Source organism: Canis lupus, chromosome 25 (genome assembly GCF_011100685.1).
Source record: "Canis lupus familiaris isolate Mischka breed German Shepherd chromosome 25, alternate assembly UU_Cfam_GSD_1.0, whole genome shotgun sequence".
Taxonomy (NCBI): Eukaryota; Metazoa; Chordata; class Mammalia; order Carnivora; family Canidae; genus Canis; species Canis lupus.
The window spans coordinates 20594031-20617761 of NC_049246.1; the positions used below are offsets into that span (position 1 = coordinate 20594031).

Consider the following 23731-nt stretch of genomic DNA (forward strand, 5'->3'; position numbering starts at 1 on the left):
AGGAAGTCTAGAAGAATGCACCGAACTGAAAAACAATAATAATCTTCAGGGATAGAAGAGTGGGCAGAGAATTATTTCCATTTCTGAACCTTTCAAAAATTTTACAATTTAAGTTTGTAAACAAATATTTAAATTTTAGAGTTAGACAGAAGTAGGTTCAAATGCAGACTATGTGATTTGGGGCAAGCTACTTAACCTCTATTAATTTCTTATCTATTAAATAAAGAAAATTATACTAATTCATGGAGATTATAAACTTTAAGAGAGACAACAAACACAACACTCCTAACACAGTGCTTCCCCCATTCCCTTATGTAAAATTAGGAATGGGTGATAATGAGAAATCCAATAGAAATTTAGAGAAGGAAAAGATCCTGGAAGATTAGAGTGGTTATGGAAAATCAAAGGGAAGGCTGGGACTTTAGCTGAGCTGTAAAAAAAACAAAGTTGGTGGAAAATTAGTAAGAGAGTTGGCAGGAAAATGTTACCAAATAAGAGAAATAATAGAATAAATACATAGGAAGAAGAATGAGATGTATAAATATGTATCCCTAACACAAACAGCACCTAACACAAAATGAACGCTCAATGACTATCTGTTAAATAAACGGAAACAGGTGCACATGAGGTAATACTAGAAAAAAATGAGACTGCTTAGGTAGGATATGGTCATATATTAGAGATCCTTGAGGTCAAAACAGAGATTTGATTTAATGCAGTTACCAGTGCAAAGCTTCCAGAGCTGGAATTACCTAGGAAAGCCATATTTTAGGAAAATATGGTCTGACAGCAGAAAGCCAGATAGAATATAGGATAGTTAACTAGTTATAATGGATAATTAAGTTATATACATATATGTGTATTTATACACACAAAGGATATAACATATATTACAAATAAAATAATATCATTACAGACAAGAAATGAGATGGGGAAATCACTAAGGTAGAAGCTAATTAGAACAGAAATGTGAAAAAAAATAAAAAACAAAACAAAACAGAAATGTGACTGATAGGATACCAAAGGGTCCTAGTAATTACAATTAAGAATTTGTAGTTACAAATAAATACATATATAAACCTTGAATTGCTTCTGAATAACACAGAATAAGACTCAATCTCCTACATGCTAACTCACCTGATCCTCTTGAAACAAAATGCCTTTCTGAGCATTAATTCGTTTAAACAGATCACCTCCTTCACAGTAATCCATCACGATGTAGAGAGAGCCATTTTCTACAAAATATAAATATTACATTTTTTAAAACATATGTCAAAAGCATAAAGTAAAAGTACTTAAGGAATCAGAGTGCAAAATCAAGGTATGCTGTTCATATAGATTATACAATAACCTGCATTAACAGGTAGCTCTATTGTTGATTTTCTACTAAGAATACAGCAGCTTATAGAATAGCAGTATCCACGTTGATCTAGGTATCTCTGAATATAGACAAAATGGAGACAAACTTGGTTTCATTTAAAGATATATTTCCTTAAACATCATCTATAAAAACGTTTTCCAATTTGTCAAAGATGGGTTATAACTTAGTTTTCAATTAACCATTACTTTTCAGCTTTGTTTCATTCTCTTAATTACTTATTAAACGAATAATAGATGTTGCAGTGACCTCTGAGGATTCAACAGTGACTAAGATTGTACACTCCTGGAGCTTTCTTTTACTTCTATTTTTAAAAATTGTAATAATCTGTGAATAACATAAATAGGGCAACACTTTATTCCCCTTTTTGTCTCAGTCCACAGAGGGAGTCTTCTGTGACTCTTCCCATGGGTAGACAGGACTAGAAAAGAACTTTTCATATTTCCCTCCACCTTTATTCTTATATAAGACTAACACTACGCTTATTCTGCATAAATTAGGAAGAGGTATCACTTCTAACATTTACTAAACCACTACTTACTACTTACCACTTAATTACTAGTGAGACAACTGCAATTCAAAGAACAGTCTTCACTTCCCTTACTACTCTGAGCTACTTGTTTCTTGCACCTTGTGGTAGTGTTTTTGTTACCTATAGGCTTATATCTGCTTTTTGATAAACAGCTTCTAATGTGTCATGGATTGGAAATCCATATGACTGAGCTAACAGATTCTGTATAACTCGTGGGCATGTCTAAAGAAGATGGTAGAGTAGGAGGATCCTCGCCTCATCTCCTCCCACGGATACAATTAGATAACAGTGTAAATGACCCGGAAAACGACTGGAAGACTCCACAGCTAAATGTAGGGAACAGGGCACATGGAAGAGGGTAGGAAGGGTGGAGATGCGTCAGGAGCTAAATGGACCCATGGGATTATCTGCAGGAGGGACACCCATGCTGTGGAGGGGAAAGAAACAGACCCTAACCCCAAGCCCTGGGAACCTACACAGGGAAGATGAATGCCTATAACATTTGGCTTTAAAAACAAGAGGGACATAATTTCATGAGTTCTTATAATCAGCAGGGCTTAACATTAAAAATCAGCATCCTGGGTTTTGGGGGAAACTGGGAGAGCAATAGCAAACTGTCCCCACCCTTAAAGAGACAACAAAACAAAAAGCTCAGCAGAAATGCAGCACAGAAGCAGCACTTTGAAAAATCCTGAGGCATAAGGGAGGGGGAGTAGTTTACCAATCTCAGAGTGTGCTTGCAGGGGGGGCAGGGAGGTTGGGAGACCTCTCAGAGCAGAACTGGTAGGCTGCATCTTCAAGAACCAGTGCAGTCAACATTCTCCACCTAGCTTGCTAACAACACATCCTGCCCACGTTGTGGTGGCACATCCCCTCAAGCCAGGCCTTCTTCCAGGTCTCCTCCAACAGCAGAGCCACACAAATCTTGCTAACACCCTGCACCCTGTACCCACATTCTCCTGCAGACCTACCCCTTCCTATATGTCCCTGGCTAGAGCCCATTCAAAGCAAAGCTGTAAGCCTGGCAGGTTGAAAGCAGTCCCAAGAGGGGCTAGCAACCCTTCAAAGAGATTCACGCCCAAGAGACAGGGAAGGATAACTACACACATCAGATTGATTGTGCCCCAAGAGTCGGCTGGAGAGACACCTGATCTGACTACAAGCTGCGCTCACCAAGGAAAGCTTCTCAGGAGAAAACAAGGGACAGCTCACTGCATTCTGATGTTCCTGCATCGCTAGTAAATGCAAGGTCTGACTCAACTCAAACCCAAGGTGGCCCCAGACCGGCCTACCAACAACACAGGGACCAAACCCTGCCAACAGTAGGCAAAGAGAAGCATAGCAGAAATTGAATTAAAGACAAACGCAGCTCAGCCACAACAGTATGGTATATATATCACTTATGAGACACCCTGAAATGTCAGGTTCTGGTGAACAGGGGACATTGCACTGCATGGCACTACAAGAACTATTCTTCATAAGTATATTCTTCATACTTTCAAGAGCCAAAAAAGTAGCTGACTTCCCTAACATAACAGAAACAGACATAGAGAGAAAATATGAGGAGTCACAGGAATACGTCCTCAGTGAACACACAGAACAAAAATCACTGCAAGAGACCTAACCAAACACAGATAAGTAATTTGCCTGACAGAGAATTTAAAATAATAATCATAGAGATGTTCACTGGACTTGAGAAGAGTGGAGGATCTCAGTGAGACTCAATATATAAATAGAAAACAAAAAAGAATCAATCAGAGATGAAAAACTCAGTAACTTAAATTAAAAAATACCCTAGGGCAGCCTGGGTGGCCCAGCGGTTTGGCGCCGCCTTCAGCCCAGGGCGTGATCCTCGAGACAGAGGATCGAGTCCCACGTCGGGCTCCCTGCATGGGGCCTGCTTCTCCCTCTGCCTGTGTCTCTGCCTCTCTCTCTCTGTGTGTGTCTCTCGTGTATAAATAAATAAAATCTTAAAAAAAAAAATACCCTAGATGTTGTGGGTCTGGGTGGCTCAGTTGGTTGATTGTCTAATGCTTGGTTTCAGCTCAGGTCATGATCTCATGGGTCATGAGACTGAGCCCCGCATCAGCTCTCCACTCAGCAGGTAGTCTGCTTTAAGATTCTCTCCCTCTGCCCCTCCCCACACTAGTGCACACAAATGCTCTAAAATAAAGAAATCTTTGAAAAAAAATACACTAGATGTAATAAATAGTAGACTAGAGGAAGCTGAAGAATGGATCAGTGACTAGGAGTAATGGAAAGCAATCAAACAGGAGAGAGGAAAAATAATAAAAGATGGACACATCTTTTGTGTCAGTGACACAATCAAGGATAATTAATAATTCACATTATAAGGATCCTAGATGGAGAAGAGAGAGACACAGTAGCAGAAAATGTATGTGAAAGGGATCCCTGGGTGGCGCAGCGGTTGGGTGCCTGCCTTTGGCCCAGGGCGCGATCCTGGAGACCCGGGGTCGAATCCCACGTCAGGCTCGCTGCATGGAGCCTGCTTCTCCCTCTGCCTATGTCTCTGCCTCTCTCTCTCTCTCTCTCTGGGTGACTATCATAAATAAATAAAAATTAAAAAAAAGAAAAGAAAGAAAATGTATGTGAAGATAAAATATCTGCAAATTTCCCTCAACTGGCAAAGGAAACAGAAATCCAGATCCAGGGAGTACAAAGAGCCCCCAACAAAAATCAACATAAGAAGGTCTACCCCACAACACATAATTAAAATGGCAAAAAGTAGTGATAAGGAGAAACGTTACAAAACAGCAAGATAAGGGGCGCCTGATGGTTGAGTGTCTGACTCTTGGTTTCAGCTCAGGTTGTGATGTCATAGATGGTGGGAGATCCAACGCTGTATCAACTCTGTGCTCAGCAAGGAGTCTGCTTGAGGATTCTCTCCCCTGCCCCTACCCTACTATCATGCATGTATGCTCACTCCAAAATAAATAGACCTTTAAACAAACAAATAAACAAACATGGGGCACTGGGTGGTGCAGTGGTTGAGCATCTGCTTTTGGTTCAAGTCATGGTCCTGGGATTGAGTCCTACATCAGGTTCCCTGCAGGGAGCCTGCTTCTCCACTGCCGATGTCCCTAACTCACTCTGTGTCTCTCATGAATAAATAAGTTAAATTAAAACTAAACAAAACAAAAACAGCAAGAGAAGACAATTACATAAAAAGGGAAACCCCGTAAGACTATCAAGGCATTTTTCAGCAGGAACTTTGCAGGCTGGAGGGTATGACATAATATATTCAAACTGCTGAAAGAAATCTGCAGCCAAGAATACTCCACCTAGGAAGCTATCATCAGAATAGAAGGACAGGGGCAGCCCGGGTGGCTCTGGTTTAGTGCTGCCTTCAGCCCAGGGCCTAATCCTGGAGAACTGGGATCGAGTCACACGTCAGTATCCCTGCATGAAGCCTGCTTCTCCCTCTGCCTGTGTCTCTGCGTGCCTCTCTCTCTCTCTCTCTCTCTCTCTCTGTCTCACATGAATAAATGAATAAAGTCTTTAAAAAAAAAAAAAGAAAGAAAGAAAGAAGGACAGATGGAGAGTTTCCCAAACAAAAGTTAAAGGAATTCTTGACCACTAAACCAGCCCTACAAAACACATTAAAGGGTACTGAATGGAAAGACCTTAAGTAGGAGTAAGAAAAATAGGGAAGCACAAAAATAAGTATATGTGTAAAAATCAGTCAAGGGATTCAGAAAATTTTTTTTAAAATGTAAAATGTGACACCATATATCTAAAATATGGGAGGGGGGGAGAAGAGTAAAGAATGGGTTCAAAACTAAGTAACCATCAAGTTAATATAGACTGCTAAATTGCATAGGATTTTATATATAAACCTAACTGTAACCACAAATCAAAAAACAGCAATGGATATGCAAATAAATAAATAAAATGAAAGGAATCCAAGTTTATCACTAAAGAAAGTCAAGAAATTATGAAAGAAGAGAACAAAGAAGAAAGGAAGACAGAAGAACCACAAAAACGACCACAAAATAAGCAACAAAACGGCCGTAAGTACATACCTATAAATACTCTGACTGTAAATAGACTAAACAATCGAAAGACACAGGGTCATGGAATGGATAAAAATGGAACCATCTATATGCTGCCTACAAGAGACTCACTTAAGATAAGACTCACTTAGGACTCACTAAAGGCACATGCTGATTGAAAGCAAAAGGAGAGAAAAGCATTTATCATAGAGAGGGAAGTGAAAAGAAAGCTGGGGTAGCAATATTTACATCAGACAAACTAGATTTTTAAAACAAAGACTGTAACGAGATAAGATCACTATAAAATCATATAAGGAACAATCCAACAAGAAAATATAACAATTGTAAATATTTATGCACCCAACATGGAAGCTATCAAAGATAAAAGGAAAAGAAGCTAAAAACATGAAGTAGTCAAGAGTAATACAATAACAGTAGGGGACTATAACACTGCACTTACATCAATGGATAGATCATCCAAACAGAAAATAAACATGGAAACAGTGGCTTTGAATGGTACATTGGACCAAATGGATCTAACAGAACAATTCATTCTAAAACAACAGAATACACATTCTTTTCAAGTGCACATGGAACACTCTCCAGAAAAGATCATATATTAAGGCACAAAGCAAGTTTCAACAAATTCATCTTTTCTGACTATAATGATATGAAACTAGAAATCAATCACAAGAAAATATCTGGAAAGAACAGATTTAACAGATACATGCAGGTTAAATACTAAGCAATGGATGAGTCAACCAAGAAATCAAAGAGAAAATCAAAACATACATGAAGACAAATGAAATTTAAAACACAATGGTCTAAAATCTTTGGGATGCAGCAAAAACTCCTCTAAAAGGGATTTATAGAAATAGAGGCCCACCTCCAGAAGTAAAAACAATCGCAAATAATCAACCTAATCTTTCATCTCAAGGAGCTAGGAAAAAAAGAACAAAACCCCAAACCAGAAGGAAAGAAGTAATAAAGATTAGAGCAGAAATAAAAAAATATAGAAACTAAAAAAAGAAAAAAAAAACACAACGGATCAGTGAAACCAGGTGTTGGTGCTCTGAAAAGATCAACAAAATTGATAAAACTTTAGCCAGACTCATCAAGAAAAGAGACAAATAAAAAAAATCAGAAATGAAAGAAGAGAAATAACAAAAAAAATTATCTGCCAACAAATTGGACAATCTAGAAAAAATGGACAAATTCCCAGAAACACATAAACTCCCAAAACTGAATAAGGAAGAAAAAGAAAATCCGAACAGACCAAGTGCCAGCAATGAAACTGAATCAGTGATCAGAAAACTCCCAGCAAACAAAAGTCCAGGATGAGACAGCTTCACAGATGAATTCTACCAAACATTTAAAGAGTTAAAAATCTATTTTTCTCAAGCTATTCCAAAAAACAGGAAAGGAAGGAAAGCTTCCAAATTCATTCTATGAGGTCAGCATTACCGTGATACTAAAACCAGATAAAGATACGACAAAAAAACGAAAACTACAAGCTAATATCTCTGATGAACATAGATATAAAAATCCTCAAGTATTAGCAAACAGAAACCAACACTACATTAAGAAAACCATTCACTACAACCAAGTGGGATTTATTTCTGGGACACAAGGATGGCTCAATATTTGCAAATCAATTAACATGATACATCATGTCAACAAGAGGACGTATAAAAATTATATGATCATTTCAATAGGTGCAGAAAAAGCATTTCACAAAGTACAACATCCATTCATGATAAAAGCCCTCAACAAAGCAGGTCTAGGGAGAACATAACACACATAATAAAGGCCATATATGAAAAAACCATAGCTATCATCATATTCAATGGTGAAAAACAGAGAGCTTTTCTCCTTAAGGTCAAGAGCAAAACAAGGATGTCCACTCTCACCACTTTTATTCAACATAGTACTGGAAGTCCTAGCCACAGCAATCACACAAGATAAAGGAATATAAGGCATCCAAACTGGAAAAGAAAAACATTCACTATCTGCAGATGACATGATCCTATAAAAAGAAAACCCAAAAGACTCCACCAAAAAACTAGAACTGATAAATGAATTCAGTAAGGACTCACAGGATACAAAATCAAAATACATAAATCCATTGCATTTCTATACACTAATAATGAAGTAGCAGAAAGAGAAATTAAGAAAACAATCCCATTTACAATTGTACCACAAACAATAAAGTATCTAGGAATAAACTTAACCAAGAAGGTAAAAGATCTGTACTCTGAAAACTATAAAACACTAATTGGGCACCTGAGTGGCACAGCTGGTTGAGTGCTGGACTATTGGTTTCAGCTCAGATTGTGATCTCAGGACTGTAAGATTGAGTCCCATGTCACACTTCATGATCAGCGGGAAGTCTACTTGAGATTCTCTCTCTCCCTCTTCCCCTGCTCACTCTCTCTCTCAAAATAAAGAAATCTTTTTTTTTTAGAAAAAGACAGTTATAAAACACTGATGAAAAAAAATTGAAGATAGCACCAAAAAAATGGATATTCCATTAGAAGAACAAATTAGATTAGAAGAACAAATATTAAGACATCCATAACACCCAAATTAGAAGAACAAATATTGCTAAAATGTCCATACCACCAAAGCAATCTACAGATTTAATGCAATCTCTATCAAAATACTAACAGTATTTTTCATAAAACTAGAACAAGCAATCCTAAAATTTGTATGAAACCACAAAAGACTTCAAATAGCCAAAGCAATCTTAAAAAAGAACAGGGCTGCCTGGATGGCTCAGGAGGTTAAGATCTGACTCTTGTTTCAGCTCAGGTCATGATTTCAAAGTTGTTGGATCAAGCCCCACATCTGGCTCCATGCTCAACAGGGATTCTGCTTGTCCCTCTCTCTCTGCTCCTTCCCTGCACTCGCAGCCTCTCTTTTAAAAAAGGAAAAGAACAAAACTGGAGGTATCACAATCCCAGATTTCAAGATATACTACAAAGCTATAGTAATCAAAACAGTATGGTACTGGCACAAAAACAGACATACATTATGGAACATAATTAAACATAATACATTAATGGAACAGAATAGAGAGGCTTATTAATGCTTCAAATATTTCTGAAATACAAATACTGGTAACATGGTTAACTCTGGAGACACAAAACAGGTGGCTCAAAGATAGAAATAGAGAACAAACTTTTTCTTGATATATAACATTTGAATTTCGTACCAGATGCACATATCAAAACTAAATAAAACTATCAAAAGAAAAAAAAAAAGGTTGAGTGTGTGTGTATGTGTGTGAGAGACATGGATGGTTAAATAGGATCTGAGAAAGGGATGAAGAAACAATTCGAAGATAAAATGTTTAAGCTTTAGTACATAAACTGTAATGTTTTTTGCTCCTTATATATCTACTATTAATTTTGAGATAAATACTACTTAAAATCTAAGGTTAACAAAAAAGTTTTTCGCCACAAAGCAAGTACTAATCTGTTTTGTATTCCTTCAAACATTCAAACATCCAAGTGCCCACTATGTGCCAGGCACTTTGCACAAGATACCAAGGATACAGAAATATAAGACTCTACCATTATCACCAACGGGCTTACACAATAATGGAAAAACAGCTTCGAAACCCACAAATAAAACCCACCACATAAAAAAATCCTTGAAATTGGGGCAAAAAGACTCTAAGTGGGAAAGCCTCCTTGCATGTTAAAAAATGACTATGAAAAAAAAAAAAAAGAAAATGACTATGAGTTTAACAAAAACACAATAATGAAGATGTGAACCACTAAGCAAAGCATGCATTTAGCTGGAATCCAAGAACTGACACTTCATTTACACAATGCAGACTCTCCCATCAGTAACATTAGTATTACCCTAGAATCATGCTGATATACATTTGAATATGTATTGAGTGGAAAATGATATACTTTCCTTCCTGAAAATACATTATAAATAAGTAAAATACCCAAATGTTGTCACATGGCTTAGTTCTTTTGAACTCTATTGCAAAATTTATCTGACCTTCAAATGATTCTCTATACTGAACAATATTTGGATGCTTCATGTTTGCCAACACTGCAACTTCTCTTCTTGATTCCTCCCTTTCTTTATTGGACATCTTAAACGAGACAGAAAAAAATATTAAATTAAACCATCAATAAACAATCTAAAAGACCATCAATGAGAGTGGTTAAAAACAGTACCAATAAAGCACAGCTCAAATAACAAAATAAAGACTGAGTTGAATCCACAAGTAAAAACATTTTAAAATGTTCAAACTAGATTAAGTTACAGAACAGTAGGTGTGTTGTATTTTTTTAAAACAAACACATAAACACAAGCAGATATCATAGGGAAAAATCTGAAAAGATATACAGACTATTCTAAAATTAGTGGTCTCTTGGGGATTATGGCAGTCTTTCACTTTAGGTTACGTGTTGCTGGGTTGTTGTTGTTTTTATTCTCTAATGATGAGCACTATTGAAAGCAGGCTATGTGTTGAATAACCAAATGAAAAAATATACTTACTCTTGAGATGTTAATTTCTTTGATAACATATTGTCTGTCATCTTCTGTAGATTTAACAAGAATGGCTTTTCCAAATGAACCTTCTCCAATCTTCTGTAGTCTAACATACTTCTCCATGATTCTTTTTCTAAGGCATCTTAACAGATATACTAGAAATTAAAAAAAAATAAGTTAGCAGAGATGAAACATGTCTTCCTTAACAATTACATGTTTAATTCAATTCTAATTCTTTAGTAATTTGCTTACTTAAAAAAAAAGATATTTAAAATCTTTACTGGGGGCAGCCCCGGTGGCTCAGCGGTTAAGTGCCGCCTACAGCCTAGGGTGTGATCCTGGAGACCCTGGATCGGAGTCCACCTCAGGCTCTCTGTATGATGCCTGCTTCTCCCTCTGCCTGTGTCTCTGCCTCATTCTCTCTCTCCTCTCTGTGTATTCTCATGAATAAATAAATAAAATCTTTAAAAAAAAAAAAAGAAATCTCATTTAAAAAAAATAAAAAATAAAAATAAATAAAATCTTTACTCAAAGTTAAATGAACTTTATCTTATTTTTACTCATGTGACATATAACCATGAGCTAAAAAGAGAAAAATAGTGACATTTCAATTTTATAAGAACGCTTCAGAAAGTCAAATACTGTCTATACTTAATGTATATGGAACAAGAGATTAACGTTTTCCTATGTGAATTAATTAGCAGCATTACTCTATTATCCTCAATAAGAATCCATTTCCCAAAATTATCCAACTAATTGTCTTATTAGACATTTAAATTGTTTACATTGTTTGCTATTACAGAAGAACTTTAGATAAAATTTTTATGTACTTATTATCAGGATTAACTTTAGATAAAATTTTTATGTAGTTATTATCAGGATTTCCTTAGGATAAATTATTTGTTCAAAGAATATGCACACGTTAAAATTCTGGAACACAGAGCTTAACTGTCTTACAGAAATGTCTACTTATATTCTAACCAGCAGTGTATAAAAGTGCCTATTCTAGATATCCTTTTAACACTAGTTATTGTTATTTGTTAAAGATTTTATTTATTTATTCATGAGAGACACAGAGAGAGAGGGAGAGAGAGAGGCAGAGACATAGGCAGAGGGAGAAGCAGGCTCCATGCAGGGGGCCCCTTGCAGAACTCGGTCCCAAGACTCCAGGATCACAACCTGAGCTGAAAACGCAGACGCTCAACCACTGAGCTACCTAAGAATCCCTAGTTATTATTTATTAAAATTTCAGAGAAGCCATATAGGATAGTAGCTAACAAGCACTAAAACTTTTCAGTCAGGAAGCCTGGATTTAAATCTTGACTTTAGGGATCCCTGGGTGGCGCAGCGGTTTGGCGCCTGCCTTTGGCCCAGGGCGCGATCCTGGAGACCCGGGATCGAATCCCACATCGGGCTCCCGGTGCATGGAGCCTGCTTCTCCCTCTGCCTGTGTCTCTGCCTCTCTCTCTCTCTGTAACTATCATAAATAAATAAAAATTAAAAAAAAAATTCTTGACTTTATCACTTTTTTGTTATGTGACATTGGACAAGTTACTCAGCTTTATGTACCTCAGTTTGTTCATCTGTAAAATGTGGATAACAGTACACACTCATAGCACTGTTGGGAGGATTAATTTTAGTATTATACTGTAGAACAGCGCACAGCACAGAGTAAGCACTGTGTCACTATTTGTTGCTGTTGTTACTACATTTGACAGAGAAATGGTGTCTTGTTTTTATTTTCTTTTGCTTATCAGTTAATTAGAAAAATTCTTCCAGACTTATTGAACACTTGTATTTTTTTCTTTTTTGAACTACTCATTCATGTTCTTTGTTCATTTTCTCATGGAATAATCTTTTTATTAATTTGTAAAAGCCCTCTCTTTATGAGATGTTAGCCCTCCTCTGTCATAATACTTTTTCCTTATATGCTATCTGCCTTTCCTTATATGCTTTCCTTATATGCTATCTGCCTTCCATTTTAAATATACAAATTTATTGATATTATTTTGATATTAATTACTAAACACGTTATTAGTCTTCATATTTCTGCTTTTTGTATCATAATTAGATCCTTACCATACCAAGGTATTTGATTAGGGTCATTAGTAACTTCAGCAATAGTTAATTTCAGGAGAGTGATAGGTGGGAACAGAAGCCAGAGTCCAAAAGCTAGTTAGTGAAAGCTTAAAAAAGTCAAAGGAGGAGGGAAAGAGAGAGTGATATGGTCACAAAACAATCTTTAGCACTACTTATTGGCAAGATTACCCCTTATCATGGAGATACATGAATTCACTATATTAATTTAAAACCAATAAATATTTAATTTACCTAACTTTCTCTTTTCTAGTTCCATTCATATCAAGCAGGCTTTCTACATATGATTCTCTTCTAGGAGAAAATGGGCTTGTCATGAAGGCCATATAAAATTTCTGTGACAGTTTACCATATCTTATTGTAATTTAACAAATCCATGTTCTCATTTCATCCATCAGTACTAGATTTAATTTTATTTTGCCTCTACAATGATCCGATCTCCTTAAATGACAAAATTTATTTTCAGGGCCTGTAAGACCAAGTCCAGAACCCAATCTCTGGTAAAATCAATGGGATAATTATTATAATTATGCCTTAGGAAATTTTATGGGAAACAGCCTTCTTCTACCTTAAAAAACAATATAACCATATTACATTTCAAAATTTTTGTAAGATAGGACAAGGCTTTTAGCAACTTAAAGAGAAATAAGAAATTAATGATTACAATAGGCAATACAGCATCATCAGTAAGTTAAAGAAGTCATCCCAAACATACTCTCCTCTGAAATCCAAGTTTGGTCAACTGGCATAATGGCTATCTGGGCACCAGCCAGAATTTAATGATTTCTTCGGGACAGGAGTATATTACATTACCATGCTATTCAGAAAAAAAATATTGAGATGAACTCATCTTAGAAAACTAAGTTTCGTGAATCAAATTACATTAAATAATAACCATATAATGAGATTATTTCACAACCATCATTATTCTGTGACTGCTGCCAAGAAAAATAAACAAAATTAGTCAATCTGGCTCTGCCTCAAAATTTAGTTGCCAATTCCTTTCCAGGGACCACACTAACAAAACGGAAGCTCCAAGAGTCCCTAGTATTGCACTCTAGTGCCTACTACATTACAGATCACTGTGGCTCTGACAACATAGTATAGGAGATGTACTACTCCTGGCAGTGAAGAACGATGACTCTAATTGCCATCAAATGATGTCAAGGGCAGAAAGCTTTCTGAACAAAAAGACTTGTGGTAGGGATGCCTGGGTGGCTCAGTAGTTGAGTGTAGTTGAGTGTCTCTGCCTTTGGCTCGGGGCATGATCTCGGGCCTGGGGTTCAAGTCCCACATGGGGCTCCCTGCCTGTCTCTCTGTGTGTCTCTCATGAATAAATAAAATCTTAAAAAAAAAAAAAAAAAGACTTGTGGTAAATGAATTTCAGAGCAACTCACAACTCTCCCTTTCTGCAAAGTCTACACTAGACCACTGCAGTACACTGGAAGAAGCAAAGGGGAAAATATAGTGTCTTACACATATCAGTCTTACACATTTCAGTGTCTTACACATATTTGACCAAGCTAGTTACTTCCTAGTCATGAGACTTCTCAGCTGAATTGCAATCCTTTTTTAAAAAAAAATTTTAAAGATGTTATTTATTTATTCATGAGAGACAGAGAGAGAGAGAGGCAGAGACACAGGCAGAGGGAGAAGCAGGCTCCACGCAGAGAACTGGACGTGGGAATTGATACCAGAACTCTGGGATCACGCCCCAAGCCAAAGGCAAACACTCAACTAACTGCTGAGCCATCCAGGCGTCCCTGAATTACAATCCTAAAAGATTTTTCAAACCAATTAAAAATAGTGACAAAATGGACTATAGGTTTACACATACAAAATCATCCTAACATATAACTGAAGAAACATAATAATCTTTTTCTAATTTTGCATTTCTAATAAACTGAAAATACAAATGTTTGTCCTTTCTATACTTTGGTTTCCAATATCAAATGAAAATCACATACCAACTTGACAGTATTAAGCTCTCTAGGAATTATATCAATTTAATATCTATAATGTTAAAGACACTCAAAGCATAAAATCAAAGACATTTTTGGTATTTGACCTTTCAAAAGAGTTACATCATGTAAGATATAAAGAAATGGATTTGAAGAGAAAAGCTACACTACCAAAAAGCAAACCACCTCACTTCTCTGCACCTTGGTTCCCTCTTCTGAAAACACTAACAATTTAAACAGAATGCTACTTAAGGGTTCTACCAACTCTAATAGTCTATGATGCAAGAAAAAAAATAAGAGTAGATAAAAAAAATAGAAAACTTCAACATTGTATAGAATTGTACCATTACCCAGAAAGAGTAGGAATGATAAAGAGATAATGGCCAAAGCCTTTCCTTCAGGGAAATCAAAAGAAGATACAAAAGTAATTTCCTCAGCCTGTATCTTTAAAAAGTTAAAAAATAAACTGCAATTTAGAGTTAAATATATATCAAGCTGGACATACATATTTACCTCAACTTCTTCCCTAAACCTAACACAACTTTAAAGGGATCAAATAGGTAGAACAGGAGAGTAAGCAACAGCAATAAATTTCTGGAAGCTGACAAAAGAACAAGCAGTAACTGACGTAGGAGACTAGGGAAAGCTGTACCGTAATTCAGCAGTGGCAAATAAGTCCCACTAAAGAAGAACTCAATAATTAGAAGAATCAGGTGCCTCTGAGAGTGAGGGTAATATCAGAACAAAAACAGACTTGGTTGAAAGACTGTAATAAGCAGTTAGACACAGTTGCCTCCTCCACCTCTCTCATTTAGGGGACCACCCTTCTCTCATGTTGGCAAAAAACTGAAGATGTCTCTAGGTTGGTGATACCAATACATATACATGACCTGGGAGAATACCATATATATGACCTGGGAGATTAAGTGAAGGTCGACATAAAAAAATGCTCCAGTCATGATGCTGTAGCTCATTACCATACCACCCCACCTCCCAAAACAATCAAAAATACCGAGTAAATATTTTTAACTTGGTGATAACCACGGTGATATTTCAAATTGGTTGGGGGAAGTTAAATTTTAAAATAGTACTTACACAACTAGGTAGTAATGTGGAAAAGAAAAACTTAAACCCATTTTCTTCTCTTTACATCAATACAAATTCTAGATAAACTACTTAAATGTAAAAAACAAAAACAGGGCAGCCCCGGTGGTGCAGCGGTTTAGTGCTGCCTGCAACCCAGGGTGTGATCCTGGAGACCCGGGATCAAGTCCCATGTCGGGGTCTCTGCATGGAGCCTGCTTCTCCCTCTGCCTGTGTCTCTGCCCCTCTCTTTCTCTCTCTGTGTCTCTATGAATGAATGAATGAATGAATGAATGAATAAATAAATAAATAAACAAACAAACAAAACCCCCAAAACCATTATAGCAATAGACCATTAGAATGACTTTTATAATCTTAGAGTACAGTAGCTTAGTATGACACAAACCCCAAAAGCTTTAAGGTATTAATACAACTACATAGAAATCATGTAAAAACGAGATGCCTGGGTGGCTTAGTCAGTTGTGTCCAACTCTTGATCTCGGCTCAGGTCTCAATATGTTAAGCCCTGCACTGGGCTTAACTCACAACCCTTAGTTTAAACCCCACATTGGGCCCAGTGTTGAGCCTATTTAAAAAAAAAAAAGTGTAGCAAAAGCTAGTATAAGTCAAAATTCAAACGACAAAAAGAATATACATATATTTGTATATATATTAGTTCATATCACCAAGGGCTTGTTTTTCTAATAAAACATTCCCACATATTCACAAGACAAAGAAACCAATCTAACGGGAAAAGAGACAAAGGATATGAAGTTACAAGTTAACAAAAAGGAATATAATTAACGTTAAAATGAGCAAAAGTACCAAATGTCTTGTAAAGAGAAATACAATTTAAAGGTACGGGATAAATTTTATGTATATTTTACCTCAATAAAAAAAAAAGTACGAGATAGCATTTTCCACCCAACAGAATAGCAAAATTCATAAAGTTTGTTACTGTATTATGTTGGAAGGGAAGATAAGGAAACATAATATGAGAATACAAATTGATACAAATACTATGGAAAATAAAAGTTCATAGTATTGGGCAGCCCCGGTGGCGCAGTGGTTTAGTGCCGCCTGCAGCCTGGGGTGTGATCCTGGAGACCGGGGATCGAGTCCCACATCGGGCTTCCTGCATGGAGCCTGCTTCTCCCTCTGCCTGTGTCTCTGCCTCTCTCTTCGCTCTCTCTGAATGAATGAATAAATAAATCTTTAAAAAAAAAAAAAAAAAAAGACTTGCTTAAAAAAAAAAAAGTTCATAGTATCTACCAAAATTATTAGTGCTCATTTTGATCTAGCAATTCTATTTTTAGGAATCTACCCTATAAATACTTCCAAATATATGAAAATGAAACATATACAAAGTTTTCCTCTGCAGCACTGTTTGAAATGGTAAAATGTAAATATCCATAAAAATAAAAAAGCAACATTTCTATTGATATGGATTAATTTCTAAGTATCAGAATTATAAATATGGCATACTATCATTTTTGTGTTAAAAGGAAATATACAGGGATCCCTGGGTGGCGCAGCGGTTTGGCGCCTGCCTTTGGCCCAGGGCGCGATCCTGGAGACCCGGGATCGAATCCCACATCGGGCTTCCGGTGCATGGAGCCTGCTTCTCCCTCTGCCTATGTCTCTGCCTCTCTCTCTTTCTCTCTCTGTGACTATCATAAATAAATAAAAATTTAAAAAAAAAAAAAAGGAAATATACATGTATATGCTTATATTTATTTACTTATATATGACTGTGCATACAAATATATAAAACCCCTACATGTGTACACACACATATAATTGCTTGTATATGTAATACCTCTGAAGAGATACACTATAAACTGGTACACTATTGGCTGCCTTCAGGGAAGAGGAACCGAATGATTAAGAGGAAGATTTTTTTTTAATCTTTTGTTCCTTCTGAATTTTAAGCTATATAAATATATTATTCATTCAAAACAAAACTTAAAAGCAATAAATGCTGACAGAAGAATGCTAGCTAAACCAATTTCTCCAGTTAAAACCCTTCAATAGCTTCCCATTTCCAAAGTTCTAACCCTGACCAAAGTTTTCCTATACAGTGCACTTTTCAACTATGTCAACTATGCTCCACAAAAATATCTTAGCCTCTAGTGTAAACAGACATCTTTCCCCACAGTTAACTAAAAAATGTTTAAGCTACAATAAGCAATGCTTAACACAATAAAATTTGTGTACCAACTATAGAAAGTGCCAGGGTATATGAATGAAAACTGTATCCCCTCCAATCTGAAACCTTAAATCTCCAGTTGTTTCAGCCATTTGATGGACAAATTCTCCTGAAGGGAAACACTGGTAGAGGAATGTCAACAGATTTCAGAAGTGCTTATGGTACTGTCTGCAGCTACAATCCATATACATAGTTTTCCAAATATTAAGTAACATTTTAGATAGTGGGAGATGGACAATTTACCATCTTGGTGAGTCAAGACCCTGACTTCTTTCTTCTTATTCAAAGAAGCAGAAAGCAAAAATGGAATTCCTATTAGACTTTATTCAAAACATTTGTCTTTCTTCTACGTCTGTACAATTAACGGCTTCTGGAAACTACCAACGTGTAAATAACTTATAATCATGAAATGATGTCATATCCACAATTTAGATTAGAAGGGAGAGATTAGGGACGCCTGGGTGGCTCAGTGGTTGAGCGTCTGCCTTCAGCACAGGATGGAATCCCACACCGGGCTCCCTGCATGGAGCCTGCTTCTCCCTCTGCCTGTGTCTGCCTCTCTCTCTCTCTCTCTCTCTGTCTCCCATGAATAAATTAATAAAAATCTTACAAAAAAAGAAATAGAGGTAGAAAACCATTTTTTTTAAAAAAGGAGAGATTAGAGTAAAATGTACTTGGAATACAATGTCATTGTATTAAAATGACCTCAAAAAGAACTGTGGCCAAGTTCCATAACCCTTACTAAACTCCTAATGCTGACTTTTACTGTATAAAAACCTGTTTTCCCACAAGAGACTCCTTACCTTTCACCTAGAACAAAGAGCAATCTTACATGAAATAGATCTGTGGATTCTCTAATACCAAACAAATCTGAAGTAGAAACAAAGGACTGCTTCTCTGTGTATTTGGCTCCCCTCCATCATCTCTACAATACTGCTGCATCATAAGAAAAAGCTATTAGCATACATTGGATATTACTTTTAATCCTTCAGAAATACTTCTGATGTTACCATGGCAATAAAAAAATGTCTGCTTCTTGGAGCTGGCGCTTAGAGAATAAAAATTAGACCTGCATAAAAAAGTTATGAACTCTGAAAGTAGTAAAACTTTGTACGCCTCCCATACAAATTATGTAAAACTGAAATACATGATTATAAGCTAACCAGTTAATTGCTACTCATTTTTTATTAAACTGTATATGTAATTTAAAATCTAGGACAACATATACGCAAAGTAAGTGACTGCTTATCCATATCAAGATTTTTGTTATTATTTTAATTCCTTTATCACTGTAGCGCATTAACTAATGTCTAAGGACTGCTTCGTAATACATATTGTTCTTCACAGGATTAACATTTTAATGAGACGGAAGCTATTATTTTCTGTGCATTTAAAGCGAGTAACCTGCAGGCTTTACATAAGCAGATCTCAGTCAGGTCTCCTCATTTCCAGTATGATTTCACTATTTTGCATATCACTGCTCCCCACAAGTTTAACTCACCTCAACGACACCGGGCGTTAGTGGGAGTAACGGTAAGGACCAGTAAGCATCAGTCTAGGTGAAGCAGTCTTCCCGAAGCGGTTAGCGAGGCAGAGGCAGCACCCCGGATTCCGAGAATGACATCCTGGAAGAGAAACAGTCTATCTAACCCGCCACAGGCCAGCCGAAGGAGGGCAACGAGACTCCAGACTTTGGCTGACCCCTCAGACTTGACTCCTTCCCGCCTCCGGCAACGCCCCGTGACACAGGTCCACACGCTCGGAGCCAAGAAACTGGTTTCCGAGCCGCTTGGAAACGGCGGGCGGCGGCAGGGGCGGTAGAGGGGGCGGGGGGAGCGCCCGGGTTACCGCCCCTGCAACTTCACAGAGATGGTTGCCAGTGGCCTCAGGGGTGGGGGTGGGGAGATGGCACTGGGACTGGGAGGCTACCTGCCTGCCACGTCCTTTGGCCCCGCCACGCCGGCTCTGGACTCGGGGCTACGCGGGGAACCTCTCAGGACTCCCAGCTGAGGACCCGCACCCTCACGCCCTAAAACCCTAGAGTGAATGCAGTGGAAGGGGGAGCGGCCGGCGCGTCACTGGCGCGGGCGTGTGACGTAAGCGCGCGGAAGCCGGCGCGCATTGGGCGTGGCGTGAAGGCGTGGCACGGAGGGGCAGGACCGAGGGGCGGAGGGGCGGAGCCAATGGGCGGAGGGGCGGGGCCAAGGCGCAGCAGGTGGAACAGGATGCGGGAGACTTAGGAGTTGAAAAGAAGGGAGTAAAGCCGAGAGGAGGGCTGGAGGTGCCTAACGGGCTGATTTTGAATAAAGTATTTTATAAATTGGTCCCACATGTACTACAGAGAGAACAGGATTTTTTTTTTTAACGTGATGTCTGTTACTTAGGGATACCGCATTTTTAAAAGTAATTTAGTCTTTTTCCAGTACATTTTTGGATGATTAGCAAGAAGGTATTTTTAAGTCTTGAAATTTTTTTAAGACTGTAATGTGGTTTTCTACACATTTACATCCAATGTGTATGTAAATTACTTACCGGTATATTGAAAGATGGCAGGACTTTCAAAGATAGGGACAGGTTTTCTAGTAACAAGGGATTAAGTCTATTGTCCTGAATAGGCCTATGGCTAAGTTGCCTTACCTGGAGTACACCTGAAATACTGGAGAAGCCAAATTTGAAGCTGAAGGAGAATGGTAGCTTGTCTACTGCATAAGTTACACTCTAGGTTGTACCTGTTGTACATGTGATGTATGTAGCCGGGTGGAGAGTCCACAGATTTTGCCAGAGACCTCAAAGGTCAGATTCCGATCATTGCTTCAAAGAAATCTGCTTCCTTCTCTCTCATCCTGTCTCCAAAACGCCAACACCCAAGATCTCTCTGATTTTTCCCAGTTTTTGGGTTAGCCATGCTTTTAATAAATTAAACAAAGAAAGGAAAGGAAAGGAAAAGAAAAGAAAAGAAAGAAAAGAAAGAAAGAAAGAAAAGAAAAGAAAAGAAAAGAAAAGAAAAGAAAAGAAAAGAAAAGAAAAGAAAAAACTTTATTACCAGCATAGAAATTGAAAGTTTTTGGCTTCTTTGCCAGAAGATGGCGCTGCAAGTCATCTAACCTGGCAAACTGGAGAAAATCTGCTTTGGTTTATTTCCACTTCAGTCCCCACCCATGCAAAAGACTTGTTTCCCTCATTTTCCCAATTTCTCATCTAGCCTCTTGTGACCCCGCCCACCCCCAGTTAGTAGGAATTTTGGTGTCTGAATGCACAATAACTCTATTTCTACCCACATCCCTTTGTACAGCAAGCAACACAAGAACGTTGCCAACTGTCAATCTAAGTAAATTCTCTTTTGCTGCTTTCATGAAGTATGGCTAGTCAGAGACCTCCTTAGATAATTTTTTAAGCTCCTATCATAAACTGTTGGTGGGGATATGAACTGCTACAGTATTTGTAGAAGGTATGCTAGGAATATGCATATCCTTCTGACTTCTTTTGCCAATTCTGTAAAATAGCACCATCCAACATGGCACTCCTGGGGTGGTAGAATTGCTGGGAGAAGGGAATGGCCTATACAACCTCCACTCACGGGTAATCTCTACCATTTGTTTCTGTGTATCTGCCAGGGTAGGAGCAAGACTAGTGAACGAGCACTTCTAGACCTGGTTGGATGGATAAGCTCTTACTACTGCTAGTTATTCTTTTTTTCCTTTTCCCTGAGGGCTTAAAGATTTTGTTGGCTGGTTAGTGGGGAAAGAATAAAGCTAATTTGAGAATTGGTAGAGCTTCTGTTATTAATGTTTCAGCTCAATTCTAATCAAAAGAAAATGATTTCCAGTACAAGAACCTGATTTTATTCACATAACTTTTTTTGCAATCCCTCCATATATTTCCTATATACTGAGGGCTTACTAATTTTTGTGCTGCAAAAGGCACAGAAATGTATTCTGCTCTAAAGCCTCTAGAAGGAGACTGACCCCTTGATTTGGCCAATGAGATTTGAGTTGGACTTCTAACCTACAAAGTTCTAAGTTAATAAACTGGTGTTGTTTCAAGGCACTAAGCTTGTGGGAATTTGTTGCAATTGTATATTAATACAAACTCCTATTCGCTTAAGGTTCCAGGAGCAGAGTAGATCAGGCTGACTGGTAAATTCTTTTTATTGTGTAGGAAAAGCCCACACCTGAATCTGTAAAAACACCTTATTGGGAATTACCTCAGCTCAAGGAAGCTCCTTCTTAATCATCTTCCCTAAAGTACAGGATCTAGTAAGAACCCTAATCAAACAGGATCCCTTCTGTAACACATGCTGAGAAGAAATGAGATCAAGCTAGAAATATTCACATTAGAACAAATAAAGAAAATGTTCAAGGAAACTGGTTGTAGTCCTTACCATGTAAAATACCCAAGTCTGTTGAAGAGGAGATTTAACACCACTAGATTCTTCTAACAAAAATAGCAGAAAAATTACAGAGAAGGTTCTTCCCCAGATGGAATCTATTGTTATATCACCAAAATATATAGCACATTGTCTAGATAGATTGCCCCATGTCTAATGTACTGGTTCTGACTGAATGCTGCTTATTAACTGGGTATGATTTAAGATATGGATGTTTAGGCCCAAACTTGGGAAAATTATAATAATTTCTGAGAGTGGAGTCCAAGCAAGAATATTTTTTTGAGGCTCCCTAGATGGTTCTGATGCAAAGTGAAGGTTGAGAACTGCTGGCAAGATGTCAGAAATCATGCATTTTAAACACATTCTTCTAAAGAAATAAGGTAGTGCACAGTATAAACAATATTACAAAAAAAAAACTAATGTGCAAGTGGACTCATTCTTGTCTATTTACAAAGGATCTTTGGGATAATCCCCCATGTAAGAACTATTACACTACCATAAAAGGATTTAGGATTTATTTTAAAAGGATCATAGAAAGCATATATTATTAATAGCCTGTGACTATTAGTCTACTAATCTCAGAATCTACCAGGCTCAGAATTTCTGTGCTGCTTCCAAAAAGTAGGCTACCTATCTGCAGTGAGAAGAAAACATCTAATGTCTGTAAATGTCTTGTAAAACAGTGTCCCAAATAAAATAATATTGTGCTTAGATATTACCATGGTTCTGTGAATTCTACCTTGATAAAAGTAAGGAGTTATAAGAAGTTTGTCTGCATTGCGAGCACCCCCATCACCATGGTACAATAGCAACCCCATGGCCCAGAACTGTATTGTTTGAGAATATTCAGTTCTGCCCTGGAAAAAAAGAAATAGGATGGACAAAACTCATGTGTTAACAGATAGGGCAGCCTCTGTGGCTTAGCTGTTTAGCGCCACCTTCAGCCAATACTGAGTCCCATGTCAGGCTCCCTGCATGGAGCCTGCTTCTCCCTCTCCCTGTGTCTCTGCCTCTCTCTTTCTCTCTCTCTGTCTCTAATAAATAAATCTTTTAAAAAATAATAAAGTTACTACCCTGTGATATATGGTGGATAGATAAAGTCAGCAGGGCATATACTTGTGAACATAGGTAGAAAAGGCTGGAAAAACCAAGAGATACCCAATATTAATGAAGTACTAAACATACAAGAGGTATCTAACATTCATTAAGCAATATATATTCAGCAATATAAGCAATAACACTCAATATACATGAGACACTCAACATTCGTAGGTCTTTTTTATTTTATTCATAGGTCTTTTTTAAAAATTTTAATTTAAATTTAATTTGCCAACATATAGTACAACACCCAGTGCTTAGCCCATCAATGCCCTCCTCAGTGCCCATCACCCAGTCACTCCATTCCCTACTCTCCTCTCCTTCTGCAACTCTTTGTTTGTTTCCCAGAGTTAGGAGTCTGTCATGGTTTGTTTCCCTCTCTAATTTTTCCCAGTTTATCTTCTTTCCCTTATAATCCCTTTCACTATTTCTTATATTCCACGTATGAGTGAAAC

General features: G+C 37.5%; 1 protein-coding gene across 14 annotated transcripts in view; it reads right to left on the bottom strand.

Annotated features, from left to right (window-relative positions):
- The window catches only part of NEK1 (NIMA related kinase 1), a 229388-nt gene that overhangs the window by 199317 nt on the left and 6340 nt on the right, over positions 1–23731 (bottom strand). For 5 of the 14 annotated variants that reach the window (XM_038573575.1, XM_038573581.1, XM_038573572.1 and 2 more), the window contains exons 1-5: positions 19721–19881; positions 19293–19416; positions 10448–10596; positions 9941–10037; positions 1138–1235 (exon numbers count right to left, since the gene is read on the bottom strand). In XM_038573575.1, the coding sequence (XP_038429503.1) occupies positions 1138–1235; positions 9941–10037; positions 10448–10564 (312 nt within the window). In that variant the 5' untranslated portion in view covers positions 10565–10596; positions 19293–19416; positions 19721–19881. Of the gene's footprint in view, positions 1–1137; positions 1236–9940; positions 10038–10447; positions 10597–19292; positions 19417–19492; positions 19667–19720; positions 19883–20520; positions 20540–23731 lie in introns of those variants that run through there. The other 9 variants (XM_038573576.1, XM_038573577.1, XM_038573580.1 and 6 more) reach the window with 5 other exon arrangements.